At 45.9% G+C, this 25,696-nt stretch overlaps 1 protein-coding gene across 5 annotated transcripts in view; it reads left to right on the forward strand.

Annotated features, from left to right (window-relative positions):
• Window positions 1-25,696, forward strand: part of FAM193A (family with sequence similarity 193 member A) — a 138,720-nt gene that overhangs the window by 11,082 nt on the left and 101,942 nt on the right. For 4 of the 5 annotated variants that reach the window (XM_025386201.1, XM_025386200.1, XM_025386203.1 and 1 more), the window contains exons 1-3: window positions 17,872-17,984; window positions 18,817-18,984; window positions 23,731-23,965. In XM_025386201.1, the coding sequence (XP_025241986.1) occupies window positions 23,801-23,965 (165 nt within the window). In that variant the 5' untranslated portion in view covers window positions 17,872-17,984; window positions 18,817-18,984; window positions 23,731-23,800. Of the gene's footprint in view, window positions 1-17,701; window positions 17,836-17,871; window positions 17,985-18,816; window positions 18,985-23,730; window positions 23,966-25,696 lie in introns of those variants that run through there. The other variant, XM_025386199.1, reaches the window with a different exon arrangement.

The raw sequence follows: 25,696 nt of genomic DNA on the forward strand, positions 1-25,696 counted from the left end.
AAAAAAAAAAAAAAAAAAAAAAAAAAAGAATGGTTTAGTAAGTAGAGTGGCAGTGTTTTGTATTTTTTTCAAACCGCTTTTTTTTTTTTTTTTTTTTTTTTGAGACGGTGTGTCTGTCACCCAGGCTGGAGTACAGTGGCATGATCTCGGCTCACTGCAACCTCTGCTGCCCGGGTTCAAGGAATTCTCTTGCCTCAGCCTCCCATGTCGCTGGGATTACAGGTGCCTGCCACTATGCCCGGCTAATTTTTGTATTTTTAATAGAGATGGGGGTTTCACCATCTTGGTCAGGCTGGTCTTGAAATCCTGACCTCGTGATCCACCCACCTCTGCCTCCCAAAGTGCTGGGATTACAGACGTGAGCCACCGCATCCTCTTTAATATATGAATGATAGAACAAAGCTGGGTTCTTATATCTGCCTCTGTGTGGAACCTGTTGTGATAGGTTGTTCTGATTGAAGTATTTGAACAAATATTTTGTTGACTTTTTTAGAGAATTGTGAGTATTTTTCTTTGATGCTGTACCAAACCATGACAAGTTAGTTTCTCAAGGGTTAGGCGTAGTGTAGAAGCTAAAACCAATTAGTGGCTTTTCCCTACACTGTTATGTGAAAGTCCATTCGTCTGTCTTGTCCTCTGAATGAATATCTTGCCCATGCATGGCTTGTAACATCACATGTTGGTTATTTGTAAAGTATTGGTTTACTAAGGTAGACAGATTTTCCTGACATTAATACTTTTCATCATTATTTTAAAAAAATCATATTTGTTACAAAAAAATAATATTTGTTAATATCACCACTGATCTCATCAGAAAGTTCTTTAAATGTTGAGTTTTCAAGCCCACAGTGGCAGGTGCAAGTTTTCCAGAGTTCTAATTCTTGCTCAGAAAAATTAGGGTGATAAGAAAAGCTTATGGTCCCAAATAATGCCAAATTGCCTTGAAGTGACAAACTCATTTTGTTCATCTTGGAAAATGTCTGACAAATATCCAAGTCCAAATAACCATAGTTTGACCCATCATTCACTCTTTTGAAGTAAAACTGAACGTTTCACAGGTGAAGGGCCATTCACCTCCCAGTGCACAGTGAGATTCCTTGAGGCCGGCTCCTCCTGGGGCATGCCGGAGAAATGCTTCACGTGTACTTCCCACTTCCTCACGCAGAGTAGTCAGAAGACTTGTGCTCAGGGGTGGAGATTTATACAAAATAATTATTTTTACTGCATCAAGGACATTCTTAAGTGAAACTGGCTTTTTTCCCCCCTCACAGCTCTGAAGCGTGTGGCAGTGAAGAATGCAGCAGCTGCTGGCATGCTTTGCTCCTACGGTCTTCATCCTTGCACTGGCGCTTAGCTCTTTTCCCCACCATTGTTTTTGCCCTGTCCGTGCGAATGTCAGCACAGTGAAAAAGGCAGAGGAAATTTTGGTACTAATTTGAAAATAGTTTTGACTCGTGGGCCTGCTGAAGGGGGTTAGAGTGAAAATCCTATTTTGCTAGCCATTAGTAGTTAACCACAGATTTCTTGAAACTTTCTCAACTTTTTTATATCTGTCTGGTGATACATATTTAACATAGGTACCAACCAGATTTTTTTCTAGTATTTGGAAAATAATGCTTTCCCTTCTAATTCTTCATTATAGCTTTAACACTGAAATTTGTCAGAGAACTTAATTATCAATGATATGTTCAGGTTGGCGACTAGGCTTACAGCATGGCCTTAACCTTGCTGCAGCTCTAGGCTGTGCTGGACCATCTGAATGGGGTCCTCGGACCATACTCTGAGAACCACATCTCTGTTGGGTTGTCTTTTTCTTATTGACTTGTGGGATTTATTTATATACACTCAGTAGTAGCTCTTTATTGGTTATATGTGTTGCAGATATTGCCTGTTTTTTTTGGTCTATCTTTCACTGTGTGATGGTGTTGCTTATGAACACAGATTCTTTTTTTTTTTTTTTTTTTTTTTTTTTACTTTGAGATGCTACCAGGGCAGCCACTCCCCACAGCCCCTGCTGGGGTCTGAATGTGCACAACGCACTTCACATCCGGGCGTGCAGCATAAATTGCAGCGTGTAAGGTGTAGCCAGCTTGATTTACTCCCAGATTAGTGCTTCTACGATCTACTATATCTCCTTGTAGATTGATCTTAACCTGAAAATTAAAAAAAATATTTTTTTAAATATCAAGAGGACTTCATTTTTCTTTTCTGTTTTCGAGACAGTAGCTCTCGCCCAGTATGGAGTGCGGTGGTGCAATCCCGATTCTCTGCGGTCTTCACCTCCCGTGTTCAAGCAGTCCTTCTGCCTCAGTCTCCTGAGTAGCTGAGACTACAGGTGCGCACCACCATGCCTGGCTAATTTTTGTATTTATAGTATAGATGGGATTTTGCCATGTTGTTCAGGCTGATCTCAAACTCCTGGGCTCGATCAGTCTCCCTCTGTTGCCCTGGCTGGACCTCAGATGATCTGCCTGCCGCAGCCTCCCAAAGTGCCGGGATTACAGGAGTGAGCCACTGAACCCAGCCAAATATGATCATGAACCAGGGGTAGTGGGAAGCATGTTTAGATCGTGGGCAGGTCAGCAGTATGCCCATGGGCTTTGCCACCAGAGTCCTATGTCCTGGTGTGCCTTGGTACACTGTTTGCCACGGGCTTTGAGGAGGGTGTTGGTTGGCTTAATAACATTCTATCTCGGGCCCAGAAGTAGCCCCCTGAAGGAGAAATTCAGACAGGGAAGAGAGATGGGATGGTTGAGACATTTTTGCATAGTCCTGCAAGGGGACAGGCCTAACTGAAAAAATCTTGCTCCATAATAGTCAGGACCAAGCCTGTGTTGAACTTAGCAATTTGGTTTCAGCTAATCATTCACCTGTCTCTTTAAAATACAGTTGTTAATTCGAAGTCATCTTTTTTTTTTTTTTTTTTGAGATGGAGTCTCGCTCTGTTGCCCAGGCTGGAGTGCAGTGGCGCCATCTCGACTCACTACAAGCTCCGCCTCCCGGGTTCACGCCATTCTCCTGCCTCAGCCTCCCGAGTAGCTGGGAATACAGGCGCCACCACCACGCCCGGCCAATTGTTTGTATTTTTAGTAGAAACGGGGTTTCACCGTGTTAGGATGGTCTCGATCTCCTGACCTCGTGATCCACCCGTCTTGGCCTCCCAAAGTGCTGGGATTACAGGCATAAGCCACTGCATCCGGCTGAATTTCACCATTTTAAAAATATTTCACCTTAAACCACCTTGAGTTTTTATAGTTATATAAAAGCTAAAAGACATGTTATGTTGCATTTTAACATTTGCATATGTTTAAGTAACAAAAATAATTTTAGTCTGGTGGGAGATGTGGTAAGGGGGATGGCACTTTGGGGTAATTATTTTTTCTTTAAAGGGCCCTGAACTCAAGCATCCTGTCATAAAGAAGACTACTCGGCAAGTAGTCTTACGTTTCTATTTTTCTGTTTTCAAGGCTGTTTTAGACTCCATTTTGATTATGGGCATTAGCAATTGTTGTCTTTATTCTCATATATCATATTATTAAAACGTAAGTTGCATTTTACACTAAGGAACCAGATTCTCCAGTAGTTATTATTATGCCCATAAATTAATCAAGGCATATAGTCCCAACTTGAACCAGCTGTTTAAATTTGCTGGCCTAGGGGCGTGGTGGCTCACACCTGCAATCTAGCACTTTGGGAGGCCGAGGTGGGCGGATCATGAGGTCAGGAGATCGAGACCATCCTGGCTAACACAGAGAAACCCCGTCTCTAACAAAAATATAAAAAATTAGCTGGGTGTGGTGGCATGCACCTGTAGTCCCAGCTACTCAGGAGGCGGAGGCAGGAGAATCCCTCTAACTTGGGAGGCGGAGGTTTCAGTGAGCTGAGATGGCGCCACAGCACTCCAGCCAGGCGACAGAGCGAGACTCCTCAAAAAAAAAAAAAAAAGAGTTTGCTGGCCGGGCACAGTGGCTCACACCTGTAATCCCAGCACTTTGGAAGGCCGAGGCAGGTGGATCATCTGAAGTCAGGAGATCGGGACCATCCTGGCCAACATGATGAAACCCCATCTCTACCAAAAATACAAAAATTAGCTGGGCATGGTGGCGGGTACCTGTAATTCCAGCTACTCAGGAGGCTGAGGCAGGAGAATCACATGTGAGAGTTCCAGCTGATCTTCATACTTGCCAAGTGCTTGATATTGGCAGTCTTTACTTATAGCCATTCTAGTGGTTTGTAGTGTTATCCTTCATTATGGTTTTAATCTGCGTTTTCTTAACGACTTGTTGAGCATCTTTTCATGTACCTATTTTCCATTTGTATCTCTTTGGTAAAGTGGCTGTTCAGATCTTCTGCTCATTTTTATTGAGTTGTCTTAATGAGCTGTGAGATATTTTTATATAATCTCAATACAAGCCCTTTATTAGACAGGCTTCACAAACGTTTTCTCTCAGTGTGTGACTGGCATTTTCATTATACAGCACTGTCCTCTGAAGAGCAAAAGTTTTATATTTTGATCAGATCCAATTTGTGTTTTTAAATGATTTTGTGCTTTTGTGTTCAGTGTAAGAAATCTTTGCTGCTCAAGGTTATAAAGATTTTTTTGCCCTGGCCAGGCGCGGTGGCTTACACCTGTAATCCTAGCACTTTGGGAGGCGGATCACAAGACCAGCCTGACCAACATGGAGAAACCCCGTCTCTACTAAAACTACAAAAATTAGCTGAGGATGGTGGCACACGCCTGTAATCCTAGCTACTTGGGAGGCTGAAGCAGGAGAATCACTTGAACCCAGGAGGTAGAAGTTGCAGTGAGCTGAGATTGCACCACTGCACTCCAGCCTGGGTGACAGAGCAAGACTCCATCTCAAGAAAAAAAAAAAGGTTTTTTTGCTGTTTGTTTTTTTCGGTCTTAATAGTTTTAGCATATACATTTAGGTCTGTGAGCCAGCCACCTTGAATGAAGCTTTTATCTGTTGCAAGGGTTAAGAGTCATCTTTTTTTGCATATTGATATCCAATTGTTCAGAATGATTTATTGAAAAGACAATTTTATCTCATTGAATTACTTTGGGACCTTTGTCAAAACTCAGTTGGTCCTGTATGTATGGAACTATTATTGGATGCTATGTTCCACTTTACATATATACCTGTTCCTTTGCCAGTACCATACTATCCTGATTCTTGAAGCTATTTATAGTAAGTCGTGAAATTACGTAGATGTCTGCCAACTTTCTTCTTTTTCAAAAGTGGTTTCGATATATTAGATCCTTTGCGTTGCTATGTAAACTTTAGAGCCAGCTTGTCAGGTTCTACAGAAGAGCCTGTTGGGATTTTAATTGGCATCTATAGATTAATTTGGGGGAGAATTGACACCTTAACAATATTGAGTCTTCAAGTCTAAGAACATGGTAAAACTCTTCATTTATTTAGGTCATTTAAGTTTATTTTCAGCATTGTTTTGTAGTCTTCAATATATGTATGTAGTCTTTGCACATCAGTATATTAAAAATTTTCCGGACAGGCATGGTGGCTCATATCTGTAATCCAGCACTTTGGGAGTCCTACACAGGTGGATCGCTTGAGGCCAGGAGTTTAAGACCAGTCTGGGCAGCATAGTGAGATCCTGGCTTTACAAAAAATAAATACATTTTCCCAAAGTATTTTATATTTTCTTGCTATTTCAAATGTACTCTAAAAAGTTTCAATATTTGTTTATTGCTAGTGCATAGAAATTCAGTTGGTTTTTTTTGTTGTTTTTTTTTTTTTTTTTTTTTTTTTTGTTTTTTTTTTTAGGGGGAGGGATATTGGCCATATATACTGTGAAAACTTACTAGTTCTGTGGGCCTTTTAGGAGATTCCTTAGGATTTTCTTTCTTTCTTTTCTTTCTTCCTCTTTTTCTTTTTTTGACAGAGTTTTGCTCTTGTTGCCCAGGCTGGAGTGCAATGGCGCCATCTCGGCCCACCACAACCTCCACCTCCTGGGTTCAAGCGATTCTCCTGCCTCAGCCTCCCAAGTAGCTGGGATTACAGTCATGTGCCACCATGCTTAGCTATTTTTAGTAGAGACAGGGTTTCTCCATTTTCGTCAGGCTGGTCTCGAACTCCCGACCTCAGGTGATCCTCCCTCCTTGACCTCCCAGAGTGCTGGGATTATAGGTGTGAGCCACCATGCCTGGCCTTTTTTTTTTTTTTCTTTCTTTTGAAACAGAGTCTCGCTTTATAGCCCAGGCTGGAGTATAGTGGCATGATCTCGGCTCACTGCAACCTCTGCCTCTTGGGTCCCAGTTCAAGCAATTCTCTTGCCTCTCAGCCCCCCGAGTAGTGGGATTACAGGTGCACACCACCGTGCCCAGCTAATTTTTGTATTTTTAGTAGAGATGGAGTTTCACCATGTTGACAGGCTGGTCTTGAACTCCTGGCCTCGTGATCCACACGCGTTGGCCTCCCAAAGTGCTGGGATTACAGGCCTGAGCCACTGCGCCCGGCCTTCCTTAAAATTTTCTGTGTAGATGATCATGTCGTCTACACATAATGTGTTTCTTCCTTTGCAATCTGTATATCTTCATTTTTTCTTGCCCAATTCCACTGACTAGGTCTTCCAATGTGAGATTGAATAGGAGTGGTGTGAGTAGGCATCCTTCTCTTCCTCACGATCTTAGGGGAAAGCATTTGGTCTTTTATCATGTAGTATAGATCAGATTGAGGAAATTTACTTACATTTTTAGTTTGCTAAGAATTATCATTATGAATAGATATTGACTTTTGTCATACTCTCTACATCTGTTGAGATGATAACAGAGTTTTCCTTTTTAGTTAATGAAATAAATTATGGTGATTTTCAAAATGTTGGAAAACCTTGCATTCCTGGGATAACCCACATTTGATTGTGATGTATTATCTTTTTGCTAGGTTGCTGGATTGGATTTACTAATGTTTCGTTAAGGATTATTGTGTCTATGTTCATGAAGGATATTAGTCTATAAATTTCTTGTCTCATGTCTTTGTGTGGTTTTGATGTTAGGCTAATACTTCGTTTATAAAATGAGCTAGGATGTATTTTCTCTTTGATTTTCCAGAAAGGAAAAGTTTGTGTAAAATTAGCATTATTTCTACCTTAAGTGTTTGGGGGGATTCACCAGTAAAGCTATCTTGGTCTGAAGTTGCTTTATTGGGAAGATTTTGAACTACAAGTTCAATTCATTTGATAGAGGTTATCTGTTTCTTTGTTAGTGAACTGTGCTAGTTTTTGTCTTTAAGGAAATTTGCCCATTTTATATTAAATGTTGTGACATAAAGTTGTTCAGAATATTTATTATCTTCTTAATTTTCATAGAATCTGTAGTGATTGCTTCCCTCTTCTTGTTATTCCTGATACCAGTTTTTTGAGTTTTCTCTTTTTTCCCGCTAAGACTGGCTAGATAATTTAACTGATCTTTTCAAAGAACCACGTTTTGTTTTAATTCCTTCTCCATTTTCTTTTTTGTTAATTTTGCTCTTTATTAATTTCATTCCTCTACTTATTTTTTATTTATTTGTTTATTTTTAAGAGCAGTCAAACGAAGCAGTGGGAGTCAAGAAGGAACAAAGAAATCTGTAGTGGTTGTGAACAGTTAGTTATCAACAGCACTGCATTTGTACCAGCCTGTTTTGGTTTCTTTTTTTTTTTTTTTTTTTTTGAGACGGAGTCTCGCTCTGTCGCCCAGGCTGGAGTGCAGTGGCGCGATCTCGGCTCACTGCAAGCTCCACCTCCCGGGTTCACGCCATTCTCCCGCCTCAGCCTCCAAGTAGCTGGGACTACAGGCGCCCGCCACCACGCCCGGCTAGTTTTTTTGTATTTTTAGTAGAGACGGGGTTTCACCATGTTAGCCAGGATAGTCTCGATCTCCTGACCTCGTGATCCACCCGCCTCGGCCTCCCAAAGTGCTGGGATTACAGGCTTGAGCCACCGCGCCCGGCCTGTTTTGGTTTCTTAAGGTGGAAGTTTACATCGTTTTATCTGAAACCTTTCTTCTTTTCTAATGTGTTTAATTCTATACATTTCTTTTAAAATTTGCACCAATCACACAGGATCTATAAGTTTCTGTCTAAGCATTCCTTTAGCTGCATCCCACAAATTATGATATGTAATGGTTTTCATTCTACTCAAAATATTTTATAATTGCCTTTATGATTTGTTCATTGACCCATGTTTTGTTCAGAAGTATGTTTTTATTTTATTTTTTATTATTTTTTTGAGATAGAGCCCCTCTCTGTCACCGGGCTGGAGTGCAGTGGCGCAATGTTGGCTCGCTGCAACCTCTGCCTCCCGGGTTCAAGCAGTTCTCCTGCTTCAGTCTCCCAAGTAGCTGGTACTACAGGCATGCGCCACCATGCCCAGCTAATTTTTGTATTTTTTGTAGTGATGGGGTTTCACCATGTTGGCCAGGATGGTCTTAATCTCCTGACCTCGTGATCTGCCTGCCTCGGCCTCCCAAAGTGCTGGGATTACAGGTGCGAGCCACCGTGCTCGGCCTATTTTATTTTTTTAGACAGAGTCTCTCTCTACGCCCAGGCTGGAGTGCAGTGGCACGATCTCAGTTCACTGCAACCTCTGCCTCCCGGGTTCAAGCGATTCTCCTGCCTCAGCCTTCTGAGTAGCTGGGATTACACGTGCACGCCACCATGCCCTGCTAATGTTTGTATTTTAGTAGAGATGGTGTTGCCCAGGCTGGTCTTGAACTCCTGAGCTTGGGCAGTCTACCCGCTTCAGCCTCCCAAAGTGCTTGGGTTAAGGCGTGAGCCACCACGCCCAGCCGAAACTTCTAAATGGATTGGTATATTTCTTTCAATTTCTACTTTATGTATTTTGAGCTCTGTTGTTAAAGTATTTACCATTTAGCACTGCTATTTCTAATTGTTGAATTAATGCCACCGTCGTCATCATCAGCATCATCATCTCCCTCTTTGTTTTTACTGATACTCCTTGTTGTGAAGCAAATTTTGTCTTATACTGAGAGCCACCTAGCCTTTTTTGATTAGTGTGTACAAGGAGTATGGCTTCCCAACCTTTCTTTTTAACCTCTTTATCATCTCTTGTAGCTTAGGAGCTCTTGCTTTTTTAAAGACCAGTCTGACCTTCTCTGCTAATAATTGTAGTATTTACACTCTTTCCCTTTAATGTAATTATTGATCTGTTTGGGTTTAAACATACCATCTTGCATTTTTTCTCCTATTTTTCCCATCTGTTATTTGTTACTCTTTTAAATGAATTTTTTTTGAAACGGGGTCTCACTCTGTCATCCAGGCTGGAGTGCAGTGGCGCGTGATCTCTGCTCACTGCAAGCTCCATCTCCCAGGTTCATGCCATTCTCCCACCTCAGCCTCCCGAGTAGCTGGGACTATAGGCACCCGCACCATGCCTGGCTAATTTTGTTTTTGTATTTTTAGTAGAGACAGAGTTTCATTGTGTTAGCCAGGATGATGTCGATCTCCTGACCTCATGATCTGCCCTCCTCAGCCTCCCAAAGTGCTGGGATTACAGGTGTGAGCCACCATGCCCGTCCAATGAATTGAATATTTTAAGTGGCTGGGCGTGGTGGCTCTCGCCTGTAACCCTAGCACTTAGGGAGGCTGAGGCGGGCGGATTACCCAAGCTCAGGAGTTCGAGACCAGCCTGAGCAACACGAAGAAACCCCATCTCTACTAAAATGCAAACATTAGCTGGGTGTGGTGGCATGTGCCTGTAATCCCAGCTACTTGGGAGGTTGAGGCAGGAGAATTGCTTGAACCCAGGAGGCGGAGGTTGCAGTGAGCTGAGATGCGCCACTGCACTCGGGGTAACAGAGCGAGACTCCATCTCCAAAAACGTTTTTTAAAAAAATGAATATTTTTTTATCCATGTGTTGGTCAGAAGTATGTTTTTATTTTATTTTATTATTATTATTTTTTGAGACAGAGTCTCACTCTGCGCCCAGGCTGGAGTGCAGTAGCGCCATCTCAGTTCACTGCAGCCTCTGCCTCCCGGGTTCAAGTGATTCTCCTGCCTCAACCTCCCATGTAGCTGGGATTACAGGCACCTACCACTGCATCCGGCAGATTTTTTTATTTTTAGTAGAGGCGGGGTTTCACTTCTTGGCCAGGCTAATCTCGATCTCCTGACCTAGTGATCCACCTGCCTCACCCTCCCAAAGTGCTGGAATGACTGGTGTGAGCCACCACGTCCGGCCTATGAATATTTTAAATTCTTCCATTTTGTCTCCTGTTGACCTTACTACCTATATTTCTTTTTCTTTGTTTTATAATTTTTTAGCTATAGCTTCCACTTTTCAGCCTCTACTCTCAAAGAATAGTATACCACTTCTCATGTAGTGTAAGTACCTCACAGTAGTACACTTGGAGCAGCACCATTTCTGGTGCTAATGTTGTGTATTTTTCTTACATGTATTTATACACCTCAGCATACATTGTGGTGGGTTTTTTTTTTCCCCGCTTGCTTTAAATAGCTAATTACCTTTTTTAAAAGACCTTATAAATAAGTTCTTGACCCACATCTTTATCATGTGTGGTGCTCTCCATTCCTTTGTGTAGATTCACTTTTCATTTGGTGTTATTTTTTCTCTATCTCAAGAACTGCCTTTAACATTTCCTGTAGGCCAAGGAAGCTTCTGTTTGAAAGCTTTTATTTTGCCTTTGTTTTAAAAAGATATTTCTGTTTGGAATTTGAGGTTGTTGGTCATTTCTTTCCTGGCCTCCCCAGTTTGTGAGGAGAAACATGTTGTCATCCTTATCTTTGCTCCTGCATGTGTAGGGTGGTGACTCATTTTTCTCTGCTTCTGAGATTGGCGCTTTGTCACTGGTTTTCAGCAATTTGACGGTGACGGGCCTCTGTGCTTTGCTTTGTGTTTAGTGTGCTTTGGGTTAATTGAACTTGTAGTGAGTGTGGGCTTATGCGTGTGAGTTTATAGTTTCATCAAATTTAGAAATATTTCAAGTATTTCTTCACATAGTCCTCTTTTTTTCTGGGATGTCAGACATCTTGAGTTTGTCCTACAAATGCTTTGTCCATTTTTTCGGTCTTTTCTGTGCTTCATTTTGGATTAATTAATTAATTAATTTCGAGACAGAGTCTTGCTCTGTTGCCCAGGCTGGAGTGCAATGGTATGATCTCGGCTCACTACAACCTCCGCCTCCTGGGTTCAAGTGATTCTCCTGCCTCAGCCTCCCAAGTAGCTGTGATTACAGGTGCCTGCCACCATGCCTGGCTATTTTTTTTTTTTTTTCCGAGATGAAGTTTCACTCTTGTTGCCCAGTCTGGAGTGCAATGGTGTGATCTCGGCTCACTGCAACCTCTGCCTCCCAGGTTCAAGTGATTCTCCTGCCTCAGCCTCCTGAGTAGCTGGGATTATAGGCATGCGCCACCATACCCAGCTAATTTTGTATTTTTAGTAGGGACGGAGTTTCTCCATGTTGGTCAGGCTGGTTTCGAACTCCCGACCTCAGGTAATCCGCCCACGCTCGTCCTCCCAAAGTGCTGGGATTACAGGTGTGAGCTACCGCGCCTGGCCAATTTTTGTATTTTTTAGTAGAGGTGGGGTTTCACCATGTTGGTCAGACTGGTCTCGAACTCCTGACCTCAGGTGATCCACCCACCTTGGCCTCCCAAAGTGCTGGGATTATAGGCGTGAGACACCATGCCTGGCCTGGATTATTTTTATTGCCTGTGTTCAGGTTTATTGGTATTCTGATCTGCTTAATCTGCCAAGTCTATTTAGTGTATTTTTTTCTTTTATATCTTATTTATCAGCTCTGAAAGTTTCATTTGATTTACTTATTGACATCTTCAGTTTCTCTTCCCATCATGTTTATTTTTCCTTTGTTCCTTGAACATATGGAGTTTCTTTATAATTGCCAGTTTTAGATTCTTGACTGTTAGTTGTATTATCTCTGTTTTTTGGGAGATCTGTTTCTTTTTTATTTTTTTGAGATGGAGTCCTCGCTCCGTCACCCAGGCTGGAGTGCAATGGTGCGATCTCAGCTCACTGCAACCTCTGCCTCCTGGGTTCAAATGATTCTCCTGCTTCAGCTTCCTGAGTAGCTGGGATTACAGGCACGTGCCACCACACCCAGCTAATTTTTGTATTTTTAGTAGAGATGGGGTTTCATCATGTTGGCCAGGCTGCTCTCAAACTCCTGACCTCAGGTGATCTGCCTGCCTCTGCCTCCCAAAGTGCTGGGATTACAGGCGTGAGCCACCACGCCTGGCCTGGGGAATTTATCTCCCTCCCTCCCTCCTTCCCTCCCTTTCTTTCTCTCTCTCTCTTTTTCTTTCTTTTTTGAGATAGTGTCTCTCTCTGTCACCCAGGCTGGAGTGCAGTGGCACGATCTAGCAATGGCACGATCTAGTCTCACTGTAACCCCCCTTCCTCAGTTCAAACGATTCTTCTACCTTAGCCTCTCGAGTGGCTGGGATTGCAGGCTTGTGCCTCCATGCCTGGCTACATTTTGTATTTTTAGTAGTGACGGGATTTTGCCATCTTGGTCAGGCTGGTCTCGAACTCCTGACCTCAGGTGATCCACTCGCCTCATCCTCTGAAAGTGCTGGGATTACAAGCGTGAGCCACCACACCTGGCCTGGGGGATCTGTTTCTACAGATTGGCTTTTCCTCCTTCTTAAGAGTCATTTTCCTGCTTTTGATTTTGTTACTGGATGGTGGACATTGTGAATTTTACATTGTTAATAGCTGGATTTTGTTATTTTTCTTTTAAATTGTGTTAGACTCGGGTGAAACATGACTGAGGTTAAATCTGTATATTGTGAGTTCTATAATGGGACACATTTAAGGATTTAATATGTAGTCATCATGTACCCTATTTTAAGACTTACCTTCATCTCGTCTCCAGGAAATGTTGCTTTCAAGTTCTTGATTGCTCTTCTGAGTGTACTGCGTTCCAGCCATCATCATAGGTGCTGATGTATCATAGTGAGCGAGTAGATAGGTTATGGCCCTCATGAACTGATTTTCCAGTGTTGAAGACAGCTAAAAAAACAAGAACGCGAGTAGAACACCAGGATTTCAGATAGCAGTTTAATAGGGATTAACTGAGATGTTTAGGTTGATGGGGAAGCCAGAGCTCAGGAGATGGGCACTGCACCCATAATCAGAACAAGCACGTGTTTAACATAAAGATAATTAACAAGTGGTGGGGTGTGGTGGCTCACGCCTGTAATCAGCACCTTGGGAGGCTGAGGCAGGCGGATCACCTGAGGTCAGGAGTTGGGAGACCAGCCTGGCCAACGTGGTGAAACCCCTGTCTCTACTAAAAATACAGAAATTAGCCAGGCGTGGTGGTGGGCTTCCGTAATCCCAGCTACTTGGGGCTGAGACAGGAGAATCGTTTGAACCCAGGAGGCGGAGGCTGCAGTGAGCTGAGATCACAGCATTGCACTCCAGCCTGGGCAAGAAGAGTGCAACTCAAGTAATTAACAAGTAGCAAGAGGTCAGCCACCCAGATCTGTGAAGTGAACCCTAAAGAGTATGGCCAGGGCAGATCTAGGGGGCAGCCACTAATGGGAGCTTAGGGAGGGGACTCGAGAAAGGAACAAACTTGGAAGAGGCCCTGACATGGAGGGGGTATTGTTATGCCCCACTGGGTAGCAGAGAGTCTCCCTGAGGTCCTGCAGGCGCTGGGACTGAGTGCTGGAAAGTGCTTGCCTCTCAGTCCCCTGCACACCACTGACGAGGAGCTGCCTCGGGGTAAGAGCAAGATGAGAAAAGCACAGGAACCTGGAGGGAGACCCCTTCTTCAGTGTCCCTGTAGCACCTTCCACCCACACCACCACAGATTGTACCTACCTGCTGGCAGAGGAGAAATGTTTATAGGGTGCAGCTCCTTTGTTGTAAGTGTGGTGAAGAAGGGAAGATTTGGAGTTGAGAGGCAAAAAAATCAGTTGGCTCAACCAGCCTCCCTGAGTAGGTGATCTTTTTGCTGAGGCCTACCTAATGGGACAGCACTCTACAGTCTACCAGAAGCCAGTCAGAGGCTCATGGGCTAAGGGTCCGAGGCAAAGGGAGCAAGGGCAGTGACTTAAAAGCAGAACTTTGACCTGAGCAGCCTTGAAAGCTGTGGTAAGAAATACAGTGTTTGCTCCTAAGTGATAACAGAGGAGCAGTTACAGTGCTCCTCTGTGTTAACAGAGGAGTGATACAGCGTTTGTTCCTAAGGAGAACAGAGGTTTTATGTTGGGAGCTCTGTGATGTCACTCTGCTGCTGCCTGGAGAATGCATGATTAGCAGGTACCAGTGGAAATAGGTGTGCCACTAGAGAGAGGCAGTGCAGCTGTGCAGGCAAGAGGTAGGTGATGATGGCTTAGACTGGGTTAGAAGCAGCGGAGGAAGAATGAGTGGATTGTGGAGGTATTTAGGATTGAGGTGGAGTGGACAACTTTGCTGTTAGATGGCTGTGGGATGGAGGAGACTGTGAACCTTGCTTGTTGAAGGGAACGGACCCGCTTAGGAAACAGCCTCCTCTACCACTGCCCTCTTCTTGTCCTACCATGCCTCATCAGTCAGAACCCCATGGCCTTCCAGCCACTTTTGGTATGGGAGTAGCCTCATTTTCAGGTACTCAGGTCCAGTCTACATAAAAACCTAAATATGGCTGAGCGTGTTGGCTCACGCCTGTAATCACAGCACTTTTGGAAACGAAGGCAGGTGGATCACTTGAGCTCAGGAGTTTGAGACCAACCTGATCACCATAGTGAAACCCTGTGTCTACCAAAAATACAAAAAGTTAGCCAGGCGTGGTGGTGCACGCCTGTGGTCCCAGGTGCTCAGGAGGCTGAGGTGAGACGATTGCTTGAGCGTGGGAGGTGGAGGTTGCAGTGAGCCGAGATTGCACCACTGCACTCCAGCCTGGGTGATAGAGCGAGACCCTGTCTAAAAAAAAAAACCCAAAAAAACAAAAACAAAAAAACCTGTATGTCTCATCTAATTAATCCAAAGCCTCTTCCCCTCAAGTGAAGTGGTGGCAGGAGTCCCCATGGGCGGAGGGCAGTGGTGTATGTCCTGCCTCCTTATCCCTGCCCTGTTCCTCCAGGATGGAGAAGGGGCTCTGGAGTGGAGACTTGGGGGTCTTTGTTCTCTCTGGGTTGTCTCGGGTTCTTTTTGGCCCACTAGCACTAGGTCTGTGGTCCTAATGGGTGGCCCAGCGGTTGCTGGCTCTTTCTTGGGGGAGGCTGCTGTAGTGTGCTCAGGCTGCTACAACAAAATACCACGGGCTGGGCTGCTTATAAACAGCGGACATTTATATCTTACAGTCTGGAAGGTTGGAAGGTCTAAGATTAAGGTGCTGGCGATTGGTGCCTGGGGAGGGCTGAGCTTTGGTTCATAGCTGGTGCCCTCTCGCTGTCCTCATGCGGTGGAAGGATGTGGCAGCTCTCTGGGGCCTCCTTTATAAAAGGACATTAATCCCATTCACGAAGACGCCGTCCTCATGACCTAATAGCTTCCTAAAGGCCCCACTTCCTGATACATTCCCTTAGGGGTTAAAATTTCAACTTATGAACGGGGCGGGCGGGAGCACAAACATTCAGAACAGAGCAAAACCTCAGACCTTTGGGCACTTTTGAGACCTCGGTAGGGACTTCATGCTGGACTGTCTGGTTGAGACTCTGTGTGGCACAACCAGCCTGCCCCCCTCCCCCTACCACTGCCATCCCGCACTCTGCCCCCCTCCCTCGTGGTGTAATTCTGGGGTCAGCTTCCCAGCAGGACCTGTTTGGGGTGGGATTCTTTCAGGATGACACAAGCTCTTGCCCTTCTGTGTGCTGGTGGCAGCTGAGCTAGGTCCCCTGCTGTCTTAATCCTCTGCCCACTTAGCAATGCTCAGGCTTTTCTGCTGCAGGGTCTTTTCTGCTGCAGGGTCTTTTCTGTTGCAGGGTCTTTTCTGCGAGGCCTGCCCCAGTGTCTTTGTGTCCCAACTCCACAGCACCCACCACAGGCCCTTGGGAGTTTCCTTGTGTTTGGCTCAGCAGCAGACTGGGGTGGTGCAGGCCTCTGAACAGACCTGGCCAAGTCCAGCCCAGGGTGAGCCCCAGGCTCCTTGCCATAGGCCACCACCTCTCTCTCTCAGGGCTTGTCTCAGTGGCTTCATGCTTGATTGGGGGAGGGGTTAGTAAGGAGAGCACACTTTTCCTTGTGGGAACCAGAGTGGGAATAGTGCAATACTCGTGACTTAGGTGAATTCCTTTCTGGAAGTCTCTCTTGTGACTGTGATTCTCTTCCTCAGGCTGTGGGGATCAGGGGAACGCAATGATTATGGAGCTGGCAGCCCCTATCGTGAGCCTGGGGAGGCCTTTCTAGCACCCTGCATCACCCTGTGGGCACCCTCAGCTCTGAGACCTGAGCCCCTTTTCCCAAGGAGCAGAGTCCTTCTCAGGACCTGTTCTAGAAGGAGCCCTGATGCCGGATGGGTGGGTGACTGAGCGGGAGGAGGAACCTGAGGTTATGTTGTGTTTCTCTAGTTGTTGTTGGTGAAATCCTTTTGGTGCTTACTGTTGGGCATGGGACATAGGAACGTCTTTGCCCAGTGTTCTCTCTCTCTCTCTCTTTTTTTTTTTTTTTTTTTTTTGAGACAAAGTCTCTCTCTGGTTCTCAGGCTGGACTGCAGTGGCGCGATCTTGGCTCACTGCAACCTCTGCCTCCCAGGTTCAAGCGATTCTCCTGCCTCAGCCTCCCGAGCAGTTGAGATTACAGGCGTGCACCACCATGCCTGGCTAATTTTTGTATTTTTAGAAGAGATGGGTTTCTCCACGTGGGTCAGGCTGGTCTTGAACTCCTGACCTCAGGTGATCTGCCTGCCTCGGCCTCCCAAAGTGCTGGGATTACAGGCGTGAGCCATCGTGCCTGGCCAAGTGTTCTCTGAAGCCTCCTTGTTCCTCAGTCAGAGCAGGCAGTGCAGGCTGTGGGATTCCCCAGGACGGAGAGGCCTCTGCCCCGGCTGCTTGATGCTAGGCTCAGAGAGGTCACTAGGTTTCTACCAAGTGCTGTCTCAGGTGACCGTGGGCATATGTCACTTTCCAGAGGTGCCCACTGAGGTGATCATCATGTGTGATGATTAGGACACTGGGAGTAAAACTGTTCCTTTTTAAATTTAATATCAATTAATTTTTATACTTTAAAAAATTTTTAAATAGAGACGAGGTCTTGCTATGTTACCCAGGCTGGTCTCAAACGTCTGGGCTCTTCAAGTGGTCCTCCCATCTCGGCTTCCCAAAGTGGTGGGATTACAGGTGTGAACCACCATGCCCAGCCGAATTGTTTCCTTTTTGTGTGCATGTGTCTGTGTGACAATGTCTCTGTCACCCAGGCAGAAGTGCAGTGGGGCATGATCACGGCTCACTATAGCCTCAACTTCCCAGGCTCAAGTGATCCTCACACCTCAGCCTCCTGGGTAGCTGGGACTACAGGCAGGCTCCGACACGCCCAGCCTGTTTTTTGTATTTCTTGTAGCAGTGGTGTTTCATCATGTTGCCCAGTGATCCACCCACCTCAGACTCCCAAAGTGCTGAGAGTACAAATGTGAGCCACTGCATCCAGCCAAGATAGTTTCTTTTCAATGTCTACGTTTTACAGTTTTTAAAAGGCATTTTCCTGAGCAGTTAATAAAAAATTGATGCCTTGAACATTTTAACATAACTGGTCTATTCTGTTCTCTTTTTAAAGCAGAGCCAAGATTTTCTTCTTCACTCCTCGCTTGGTGGCTCGCAGCCGGAGGCCGGCAGTGGTGGGAGGCTCGCTCTGGGTGCACAGACGCTGCCTTCGGACACCGCATGCTCGTGCGAGGCCTGCAGTGAGCGCAGGTATGTGACGTGTGTGCCACGTTGCTCACACCTGTCCACAGTGACATGCAGACCTGCATATTGGAGCTGGACCGAGAAACTGGGCTAATGTGACAGACAGCAACAAGAGTAAGGCAGTTGCTTCGCTATTGTGGGAAAGAACCAGATGAGTAAGACAAAAACTCCCGCTCTTGAGGAACTGGCACTAGGAAGCATCCTCACAACAAGAGGAGGAGTCCTTAAATAATCAGAATCTAAGAGCAGCCTCAGTGAATGAGAGGAGTGAGAGGGGAGAGCCTGACTGGCTGCCGCTGAGTGGCTGAGGGGAGAGCCCAGGAGCTCGTCTTTTTTTTTTGAGGCGGGGTCTGGCTCTGTCCTCCAGGCTGGAGGGCAGTGGCGTGATCTCGGCTCACCACAACCTCCGCCTTCCAGGCTCAAGTGACTTCTCCCACTTCAGTCCCGGTATCTGGGACTACAGGTGCGCACCACCATGTGGAGCTAATTTTTGTATACTTTGTAGAGATGGGGCTTTGCCATGTTGCCCAGGCTGGTCTCAAACTCCTGGACTCAAGCAATTAGTCCGTCTTCACCTCCCAAAGTGCTGGGATTACAGGCATGAGCCACCATGCCAAGCCCGGGAGCAGATCTAAAAATGCTCTGTGCTCTGGCTCAGGAAGGAATGCATGTAGCCAAGTGGGGGTCAAAGGGTGGGGGCAAGGCTGCCCATTAGGTACCTTGGAGGTGAAGGCCAGATCAGCAGTGGGGATGTGGGTACCCTTATTATGGACAGTAGCCACAGATGCTCCTGTCATCTATGCAGTGGCTAAGCTCTTACGCAGAGTGCACCCTGGGAGCTGTGCTGGGGATGCCATCACCCTGATTGCCGGCTCCTGGGAGCTGGGCAAGGTACAAGAGTCTGGGAGGTCCTCTGAGGACAATGTGCTAGGTGAGGAAGGGCAGCAGATTGTGGTGAGTTTCTAACCTTCCTGTGTTGTCTCACAGAGAAATTTCAGCAGAGGCGGACCGGGAACCTCAGCAGCTGCAGAACTACTGGTCAGAAGTGCGCTACACAGTGCGCTGCATCTACCGCCAGGCAGGGACCCCGCTGGCAGATGACCAGGACCAGTCTCTGGTGCCTGACAAGGAGGGAGTAAAGGAGCTCGTGGATCGGTACATACCACCCCTTCCTGTTTTGGCCGTGTGCAAACCCCTGCCCTGCCCGCTGCGCTTGGAGCCGCTCCTTTCAGGATGGGCTTTCCTTACAGTGCTCAGCTGGGCTTGCTCAGCCTTTGGTGCCTGTCGAGTCTGCAGCAGATGGACTGGCAAAAGCGAGCCCCCTAGGCCAGACATCTTGAATTTTTCTGATTCCGATGAAACGCTATTGCCTGTGTAATTACACAAGAAATGTTTCTGTCACTTGTTTGTGTGAAGACTGATGATAATACCTGCCTTTCTGAGTCCCCCTGTGCCCCGGATGATGCAGAGTACTTTTACAAGCACTCTTGCCTTTATCAACCCAAGGAGAAAGGCGGAGTTAGCCCATTTACAAAGTGAGAAAATGGGGCTCTGTGAGGTTGGGTAGCTTGTGTATGTGCCTGTGGCTCATGAGGCCGAGACAGCCGAGGCGTGCCTGGCTGTGTGGCTGTTTGTCTTGATGCCGCAGCTGTTCTTCAGCAGATACCTTATGCTCAGTAACCACACAGAATTTGAGGTGGCCATAATTTTTATTCTTCCTTATAGTTTGATGTAACTTTTTTTTTTTTTTTTTTGAGACGGACTCTTGCTCTGTCACCCAGGCTGGAGTGCAATTGTGTGATCTCAGCTCACTGCAACCCCCGCCTCCTAGGTTCAAGCTATTCTTATGTCTCAGCTTCCCAAGTAACTGGGATTACAGGTGCCCACCACTGTGCCCAGCTCATTTTTGTGTTTTAATAGAGACGGGGTTTCACCATGTTGGTCAGGTTGGTCTCAAATGTAATCCACCTGCTTTGACCTCCCAAAGTGCTGGAATTACAGGCGTGAGCCACTGTGCCCAGTGACGTAACGTATTTTTATTTTATTATTTTATTTTATTTTATTTTATTTTATTTTTTTGAGGCGGAGTCTCGCTCTGTCGCCCAGGCTGGAGTGCAGTGGCGGGATCTCAGCTCACTGCAAGCTCTGCCTCCTGAGTTCACGCCATTCTCCTGCCTCAGCCTCCCGAGTAGCTGAGACTACAGGCGCCCGCCACCTTGCCCGGCTAGCTCTTTGTATTTTTTAGTAGAGACGGGGTTTCACCCTGTTAGCCAGGATGGTCTTGATCTCCTGACCTCGTGATCCGCCTGTCTCGGCCTCCCAAAGTGCTGGGATTACAGGCTTGAGCCACCGCGCCCGGCCTTTTTTTATTTTTTTATTTTTATTTTTCGAGACGGAGTCTTGCTCTGTCGCCCAGGCTGGAGTGCAGTGGCGCAATCTTGACTCACTGCAAGCTCCGCCTCCTGGGTTCACGCCATTCTCCTGCCTCAGCCTCCCGAGTAGCTGGGACTACAGGCGCCCGCCACTGCACCTGACTAATTTTTTGTATTTTTAGTAGAGACGGGGTTTCACCGTGTTAGCCAGGATGGTCTCGATCTCCTGACCTCATGATCCTCTCGTCTCGGCCTCCCAAAGTGCTGGGATTACAGGTGTGAGCCACTGCGCCCGGCCTTTTATGTTTTTTGAAATGTTTCAAATGAAAGCAACAGATTTGAGATGGCTATTTCGTGGGTTGATTCTCATTTGGGTTTCTTTCTCACATTTTGAATGCATCACATTTGGGAGAGATTTTTTTTTTCCTCCCTCCCCTCAGAGTCTCACTCTGTCGCCCAGGCTGGTGTGCAGTGGTTGTAATCTCAGCTCACTACAACCTCTGCCGCCTGAGTTCAAGCGATTCTCCTGCCTCAGCCTCCTGAGTAGCTGGGATTACAGGCGCCTGCCACTGTGCCCAGCTAATTTTTGTATTTTTAGTAGAGATGGGATTTCACCATCTTGGCCAGGCTGGCCTTGAACTCCTGACCTTGTGATCCACCCGCCTCGGTCTCCCAAAGTGTTGGGATTACAGGCGTGAGCCACTGTGCCCAGCCGGGAGTTTTATAAACTGATGTTTGCTGTGCGGTAGATTTTATCCTGGAGGCAAGGATAGTGATTAGCCGTAGATTAGGTTAACTCATTGAATTCAGCCAAGTATGTTCAGGGTTTGACCTTCGAGCCACTGGTATTGCAAGAGGTCCTTCTCTGTGGTATGTGCTTTTATTAGAAGTTAGATTTCCAGCCAAGCATGGTGGCTCACATCTGTAATCCCAGCACTTTGGGAGGATTTCTTGGGCCCAACAGTTCAAGACTAGCCTGGGCAACATAGTGACTTGTCTCTACACAAAATTAAAAAATTAGCCAGGTGTAATGAAGCACACTTGTGGTCTCAGTTGCCTGGGAGGCTGAGGCAGGAGCAGCTCTCAAGCTCAGGAGTTCAGTGCTGCAGTGAGCTAGGATTGCTCCACTGCACTCCAGCCTGGGCAACAGAGTAAAACCCTGTCTCCAAAAACAAAAACAAAAAAACAACAAAGGAAGTTAGGTTTCCTAGTGAGTATTAGGAAAAAATGTATAACCTTCACATCAAACCTATGACTTCACAGATCATTAACGTTGCAACTTCAGTACCTTAGAGTAGCAGCCAGTGTGTGGTTGATGTGCCAGTATCTGTTGAATGTATGTGAGAGTTAGCGAATGAGCTTCCATAGCATCTTCAGCATATCGCTGTCTCCTTTTTTTTTTTTTTTTTTTTTTTTTTAAGACGGGGTCTCACTCTGTCACCCAGGCTGGAGTGCAGTGGCGCAATCTTGGCTCACTGCAAACTCTGCCTCCTGGATTCACGCCATTCTCCTGCCTCAGCCTCCCGAGTAGCTGGGACTACAGGCACCCGCCACCACGCCAGCTAATTTTTTGTATTTTTAGTAGAGATGGGGTTTCACCGCGTTAGCCAGGATGGTCTCGATCTTGCCTCACAAAGTGCTGGGATTACAGGTGTGAGCCACCACGCCCAGCCTCGCTGCCTCCTTTTTATATAACTTAAAAAAATCTGTTTGCGAAATTATCACATGGTTATTTCCTTAAATTTATAAAATACAGAAATAGACCCCCCAAAAAAATAAATAAATAAATAAAAGGGACGTAAGTCCGACATGCTTAGAGAACAGTGACGTGGGTGTCCAGTCTGCTTCTGAGTTTGGTTGTCTCTGTCAAAATTTGACTCTTCTGTGGCTTTCTTCTAGCAGATGAAATACATTCTATTTCAGAGGACAGTTTTTTATACTAGTAGTTGAAATTACAATTGTCATACTCAAAAAAATTAATGTCTATCTGAAATGTACTAACCATAATAGGAATCCCATCCATCAACACTATTTTTTAATCCACATTTTCCATAAGGCTTCACATGTTCCATTGCAAGATTTTACTTGGCACTTGTCTTTTACAACCTAGCTAGGTAGTATGGCAATTTAAAAATAGAACAGGTGACAACTTTCTTTTCTTTTGACATAATATGGTATGTAGAAGGTGAAAGGATTTACTATGTAAAATCCAGGAGCTGTAGTTTAATACATTTTACAACTCATTTTTATTAGAGTGATGAACTCAAACTGGTTTCTCCTGGTGATGGGTTGTGGATGAATTTTTGTTATTACATCAACGGTTTTAGGTTTCCATCTAGAGGCTCCTGGATTAAAATACAATTAAATTGAACCATAGCAATGCCAGTACTGTAGAATAAGTTTTAAGATGTGGATTATCATACACATATTTGTGTCAATAAAAAAATGGATTATCCCAAAGTTTGGAGGGAAATTCATGAAAATGTTCATTGCATTTGTGGCTTAGTCATGGGACATGTATTATTTTTTTCCTACCCTTCAGCCTACAAATTTCCTTTTTTTTGAGACAGAGTCTCATTCTGTTGCCCAGGCTGGAGTACAGTGGCGCTGTCTCGGCTCACTGCAAGCTCCGCCTCCTGGGTTCACACCATTCTCCTGCCTCAGCCTCCTGAGTAACTGGGACTACAGGTGCCCGCCACCACGCCCGGCTAATTTTTTGGTTTTTTTGTTTGTTTGTTTGTTTTCAGTAGAGACAGGATTTCACCGTGTTGGCCAGGATGGTCTTGATCTCCTGACCTCGTGATCTGCCCGCCTCGGCCTCCCAAAGTACTGGGATTATAGGTGTGAGCCTCTGCGCCCAGCCTTCAGCCTACAAATTTTATTTTACACACCTTTATTGTTTTTTTGGTGGGATAATTTTTAAAAAAGGATAAATTGTGTCTAAAGTTTCCTCTTTTGATAAGCCTATTACAAACCCATTTGGATTGTACACTGAGCCTGTAGAAAGAAGGAAAGAGCAGGCTGCCCCAGATCTGCAGCCAGGTGGCATCTCTACTGGGATCAGTGCTTTTTACTTGTTAACATATAAGCCTTTAACGGAGTTGTCCCCAGCCTCGTGTCTGAGCGTGTTCGTCTGGGGCCAGCTGCTGAGAGGTGGTAGCGTGCTCTTCCAGCTGTGTGAGTTCATGCAACTCACCCAACCTGTGTGGGCCAAAATGTCCCATCTGTAAAGCAGGCACTGAACCTACACGCAGCAAACTGAATTAGTGCATGTGCATGAACTGTGCTGTGCAGGAGAAACTCAATAAATGTCACTTTTCCTGTTAGTTCCCTGGTGACACTCTGTGCCCCGGATTCTCCATCCATTAGGTGGGGTGATCATGCCTCTCACAGGTGGTTATGAGGAAGATGACTGTGTGACCATCCAGAGGTGGTCACCTGTTGAAGGGCTTCAGAAAAGATGCCCACTGACATCACAGCACCCACGGGCCCTGGTGGGCAGGCCCTGGTGACCCTCTTCTCTGTGCAGGCTCTGCGAGAGGGACCCCTACCAGCTGTACCAGCGTCTGGAACAGCAAGCTCGAGAGTACGTGCTAGAGATGAAGGTCCGCCTGCTCCGGCAGCTGTCGGCTGCGGCCAAAGTGAAGGCACCATCTGGCCTGCAGGGTCCGCCACAAGCGCACCAGTTCATCTCCCTCCTGCTTGAGGAGTACGGCGCCCTCTGCCAGGCTGCACGCTCCATCAGCACCTTCCTTGGCACTCTGGTAAGAGAGAAAACGTGTGTTTTTCTTTCTGTTTGGATGAACTGAAGAGAAGAGAAGCATGTGGCAGGAGGAAGCTTCTCATGCTTATATGCTGACCTCGCTGTCCCACCCCCACACACTGTCATAGGCCCCTCTCCTCTGTGGGAGAGGACCTATTTCCTCTCCTGTTTGTCTTTCCTCTGGACTTTGCCACTGGATAAGAGCATTGGGTGGATTGATAACCAGGTGTCACCTCATGGAAGTACCGTTTGGAGGACCTTGAGGCCCAGGGAATGAGGCATGGGGCAGTTTGAGGGGAGCACCTGTGTGTGTGCCTTTATAAGGAGACAGAGAAATCTCCAGTGTCCTACTTAGGTTGTTCATTCTTTTGTTGCTGTAGACAGAGCTGTTATTAGGTGAAATGCCCATGAAGAGCGTGAAGGCTGTAGAGAACAACTTGTTTACAGCCCAGTGGCATTCATTCATGCATGCATGCATGCATGCATGCATTCACCCAATAAGCCAGCACTGAGTTAAGGATCTACTTGCAGTCTCAAGACAGGCCCTGTCCCCATCCTTGCCAATGGGGATCTGGCAGTCATAACAAGAGAGAGACACAGATGGGTCTGGCCCCCTCAAAAGAGGAATCACCATATTGGGTGGAAGGAGCATGGTATAGAAATATGGTTACGGGTACACTGTGGTCAATTCTCAACAGCCTCAGTGCCCCCGTGGTTTGGAAGGAGACCATGCGTCCCAGAGATAAGCCCTCAAAGCTTCCTTGACTGTTACTATTCGTCTGTGGAGTTTTTCATCATCATTTAAACTTTATTATTAAATAATACTTACGTGTATTTGGGTGCTAGTTTTAGGTGCTTTCTTTCTTTAAATAAAGAAAGGAATTTATTTATTATGGTTAGGAAGGCTGAGAAGTCCAAGTTTGAGGGGCCACATCTACCCATGTAGATAGGTAGAGCCTTGTTGCAGGTGGGGACTTGGACTCTGAAGAATCCAGAGGTGGTACAGGGCATCACATGGTGAGAGGGCTGAGCATCTAGTTTTGGGTGCTTTCTTAGTGGTAAAACTACATTTTAAAACAAATATAGTAAGCACCGGCATTGGTCTTTATCTGATTCTCAAGTTGATGGACCCTCTTGGAAAAATTTACATATAGCCCGGGCATAGTGGCTCATACCTGTAATTTTGGGATTTTGGGAAGCCAAAAGTGGGAGGATCGCTTGAGCCCAAGAACTTGAGACCAGCCTGGGCAACATGGGGAGACCCCATCTATACCAAAAAAATTTAAAATTAAATTAACCAGGCGTGATGACGCGTGCTACTCAAGAGGCTGTGAGGCAAGAGGATCATTTGAGCTCAGGGTTGAGGCTGTGGTGAGCCAGTGCACTCCAGCCTGGGCAAGAGAGTGAGATCCTATCTCAAAAAGAAAAGAAAAAATTACATACATATAATTGTAAGTCATTTCAGGGGGTTCACAGCCTTCCTCAAGCTTCACTGCACCAAGCCATGGGGTGGTATCTGTTCTGAGAAGAGGTAGCGAGGTGAAAGAGTAGGGTGAGGGGTGGGGGTGGGGTGGGGGGCAGTTATCCTGTTTCAAGGTCTGAGTCCACTGGGTAGTGCCACCAGGCTTCCTTCTGGTACCTCTTCCTTCCTCTGGCGTCTCTCGCAGCACTGCCTCACCATCTCTACCTGAGAGTCTGCCCGCCCTTCAGAGGTTCAAATCCAGAGCCCGTC

The sequence above is a fragment of the Theropithecus gelada genome, chromosome 5 (genome assembly GCF_003255815.1).
Source record: "Theropithecus gelada isolate Dixy chromosome 5, Tgel_1.0, whole genome shotgun sequence".
NCBI classification, from domain to species: Eukaryota; Metazoa; Chordata; class Mammalia; order Primates; family Cercopithecidae; genus Theropithecus; species Theropithecus gelada.